Source organism: Ostrea edulis, chromosome 3 (genome assembly GCF_947568905.1).
Source record: "Ostrea edulis chromosome 3, xbOstEdul1.1, whole genome shotgun sequence".
Classification (NCBI taxonomy): Eukaryota; Metazoa; Mollusca; class Bivalvia; order Ostreida; family Ostreidae; genus Ostrea; species Ostrea edulis.
In genome coordinates, this window is record NC_079166.1 from 45,597,820 (window position 1) to 45,601,516 (window position 3,697).

At 35.4% G+C, this 3,697-nt stretch overlaps 1 protein-coding gene across 1 annotated transcript; it reads left to right on the forward strand.

Moving 5' to 3' along the window:
* Positions 1 to 245: 245 nt before the first annotated feature.
* On the forward strand, positions 246 to 3,233 carry LOC125682768 (ganglioside GM2 activator-like). The gene is made up of 4 exons (XM_048923369.2): positions 246 to 488; positions 632 to 836; positions 2,817 to 2,994; positions 3,099 to 3,233. Exons 1-4 carry the CDS (start codon positions 416 to 418, stop codon positions 3,210 to 3,212), a joined length of 570 nt encoding a protein of 189 aa, XP_048779326.2. The 5' UTR covers positions 246 to 415; the 3' UTR covers positions 3,213 to 3,233.
* Positions 3,234 to 3,697: the final 464 nt, after the last annotated feature.

Consider the following 3,697-nt stretch of genomic DNA (forward strand, 5'->3'; position numbering starts at 1 on the left):
CAGGGTCTGTAGCTTTATAGTTTAATTTTCTTAAAAAAATAAGGATAAAGATGCATTGCTCTTGGTTCCAACACATAGTTGATTCACGTCTCATTTTCGCTTATCTTTACTTGGTCTTGACATTGACTTATCGTATAAATGACCACACGTCCATTAGTTTGTGCAGTTCGTGAGGTCCGGTAAGGAATACTAATTACTTAAAAAGGAATATCGCAAAACTAAGCTGCTGTTTAAAATGACCGAGAACATACAAAATCTCTGATAAATCTATCCTGTTCGTTGCATCTTCATTCTTACTGTAAAAGAATTATATATATGTCTTTTGTTGAAAACAAATACCCTTCAGTTCTGTTGATATGGAAGAGATAAGATATTTCAGATTTACACCAAGCTACTGTCAGCGTAAGACACCGCCATGAAAGCCGTCCTTCTTCTGTTGTCCATTTTTGTTTCTTCTGAGGCTTCTGTAATTTGGAAAGACTGTGTTCGTAAGTGATCCTTTAACCAAGAAATGTTTAATGATAGGAAAAGTATAGTAATCATTTTAAAATTGGGTAAAAATAAGAAAAATTAGATAATTTTTTAGATGATATTTTTTAAAGATCACATAACTCCTTTTTACCACATTAAGCTTCCACCACCGCACATCCCTATGTGACGTTTACGTCCGTCACGGTTTCACCTTCCCCTGTGGTGATCCCTGGGAATGTTACTATAGGAGTACAGGGAACAGTTCACCACCACTTTGGCACCGATGTTAAAATGGTGGTTCATATGGATAAATATCTCCTCGGAGTTTGGACAAAGGTTCCCTGCAGTCAAAATGTTGGTTCCTGGTATGATATTAAGTTATTAATTCCAAGATAATTGTTATTAATATAAAAGTTAAGAAAAATAAATGGAAGCATTTTTAGTGGAAGATTCAAGAAGAAAAACTCATTTGCTAACTGCAATAAACGATGAAATGAATACTGTTGATATTGTTGACAGAGAACAAGTGTCTGCCGTGAATGATAATTCAGATGACCAATGCAACAATATTTCTCAATTTCAACGTAACTTTGAATCACCAGAATATCAAATAAATAAAATGTACTCGCCACATTCATTTATGGTGCACACATTGTTTTGTCAAAGAAAACCTTAGTTAGCAGAACTCTAATTCTCGTTACCCTTCTATGACAGGTTTGCTTATTTCCGAGAACATGGCAAGATAAATGATAAGTTTATTTCCTCTGAATAATGTAAATCTTGCTGATAATAGAGAAATAATCAATCTGAGATTAAAAATAATTTTCTGAGTTGACGGATTGTCATATCCGAGTTACAAAAAGAAAATTATGAATGTCTGTTGTCTGTCAGTGTTTTTTCAAGACGTATTACTTTTTAAATAAAATATCTGGCAAAGAAGTGAAGGCGACATCTCAAATAAGCATTACAAAAGAAATGGTTCTTATTCGTGAGAGAACTGCTTGGACAATATACACAATATTCGGGGTACAATTGCAAACTGGTAACAAATGATGAAGGTAAATGTAAAATGTCAATGAGTCCTAACATCATCAATTCCTACAATATCAGGTGTTTCATATGTTTTATTCAATAGAGAAGATCAAATTTCTAATAAATCTAATATTTAATTACTTTCGCAAAAATAAGTGTGCTTAAAATGAGCTATTGTATTGTATGAAAGGAGAAGATAGCGAACAGTAAGAAATCTCATAACTCCTATAAGCAATATAAATAAAGAGTTGGGCAAACATCGACCCCTGGACAGACCAGAGGTGAGATCATGTGCCTAAGAGGAGTAATCATTCCATGTCCACCGGTCACACCCGCCGTGACCCCTATATCTTGATAAGGTAAACGGAGTTATACGTAGTTAAAATTAATGTGCCAAGAACGCCTAACAATCGGTATGAAACACATCAGACAGCATTTGACATAATGAAAGGTTGTATTGACAAACTAGATCGTTATAACGACCATAGAATTTGCGAAATTCTGACTTTAAACGAGACTGTTGAAACCCTTGCACCATCAACTTGTTTTTCAGTAGTCTGCTTCGAATTAAAAACTGACCATACGCAGAACAAGCTCTTGCGTATCGAATCAGTTGAGAGATATAAACACCATATGTAGGTGATACTGGAATATTATATGGGAAGTTGACGATACAGAAGCTGAAATCATCCCGTTTGTCATAAAGTTATCTTGTTAGTTTGCCGTTAATATCTACTTTCAATAAAATATCTAAGTATGAATGTAAGCCATATGTAAATTGCGGTTGTAATGTAATGAATTTTTTTTTTTAGTAAAGACGCAATACAAATATATATATTTGATTTGAAAACTTCCACCAGATGATTACATAGTAAATATCCGACACAGAGGGTGCAGTTGTCTTGTGGTTGTGACGGTGGTTTCACGACCAGGAGGTCCAAGGTTCGATTTTCAATCCGGGCGGCCTCATCAATGCATAGACATTTAATATAGGTAGCACCACGGTGTTGGAAGTGATACATAGTCATAAGTGTATCGGATAATACTTGAGAACGGAGGTCTCGCATACTGTTATGCATAATCCACACATATATTTTCAATTCTGTTTTTTGCTCCATAATCTCTCTTCAAAATTATTCTTACAACTGCAATGTACCCCAAACTGTGCAATATCTATTACATCTTCACAAAATTCTAATCAGACATTTGATGGTACTTTTTAAATATTTTTTAATCCATATCTTAAAGTAATATTTCAATGATTAAGAGAAATATATATCTCTGATTATGTATATTTTTTCAATCCCAACAAGCAACTATGACAACCCCTGCGAGTTTTTGTCAGCATTCAAGTCCTCGGGGACCTGTCCAGCCCAGCTTACTGCGCATGGTCTGCCCTGCACGTGTCCTTTTAATCCATCCAACATCAACCTCCCCCCGTCTGTGTTCGAAGTGACACAAATCAGTCAGGCATGGCAGTGGCTCGCTACGGTATTTCATATTGACTTTGCTTATAGTAAAGCTCTTGAGAATTATGAATGAAAAGACTAAACCATATTGTACTTGATGACAATATATGTACTTTCTTGTTTTAGGGTAAATTCCGTGTACAGGCGGAAATGATACACGGACAGAAGGTCGTGGGGTGTTTTCACGTAGAGATGGACATTAAAAGAAGCGGACACAGCGGTGGATTCCTCTTTGGATGAGATAATGAAATGCATGTCACTAACATATTTGATATCGATGATGATGGAGAAGCAGTTGTGAATTCAAATAAATAAAAATTTCAATGGAAAACTTCTACATAATTTTCTTGGCCTTATCGATCAACTCACCATATTGCAATTTGTTTCCAATGCGTTCACCTTTGTATAGTTAAGTATTGAAAGCCCATGTATGTTGAGAATGTTAGAAAGGTGCTCTTATACTAGATGATTTGTACTGATAAACATAGACAATTACTGTTGTCCTGGTTGCTGTTGACTATGTCTTCTATATGACTGTCCAGCTCTGATCACCATAAATATTATCATGCACATGTCTTCATTTTGCACATCCCTAGAGTATCTTTATGAAGTTACTCTATAACCTGTCTTCCAAGTTTTTCGGGAACAACCACTTCCGTGCATGTATTCCTACACTCAATGTAAGGCTGAAGATCAGGGTCACTCATCCATGTTATGTTAATGTT

Coding starts and splice junctions, on each gene's coding strand:
- LOC125682768 (XM_048923369.2), top strand. CDS start 416: ATGAAAGCCGTCCTTCTTCTGTTGTCCATTTTTGTTTCTTCTGAGGCT. Junction 489..631: donor AATTTGGAAAGACTGTGTTC/GTAAGTGATCCT, acceptor TACCACATTAAG/CTTCCACCACCGCACATCCC. Junction 837..2,816: donor AGTCAAAATGTTGGTTCCTG/GTATGATATTAA, acceptor AATCCCAACAAG/CAACTATGACAACCCCTGCG.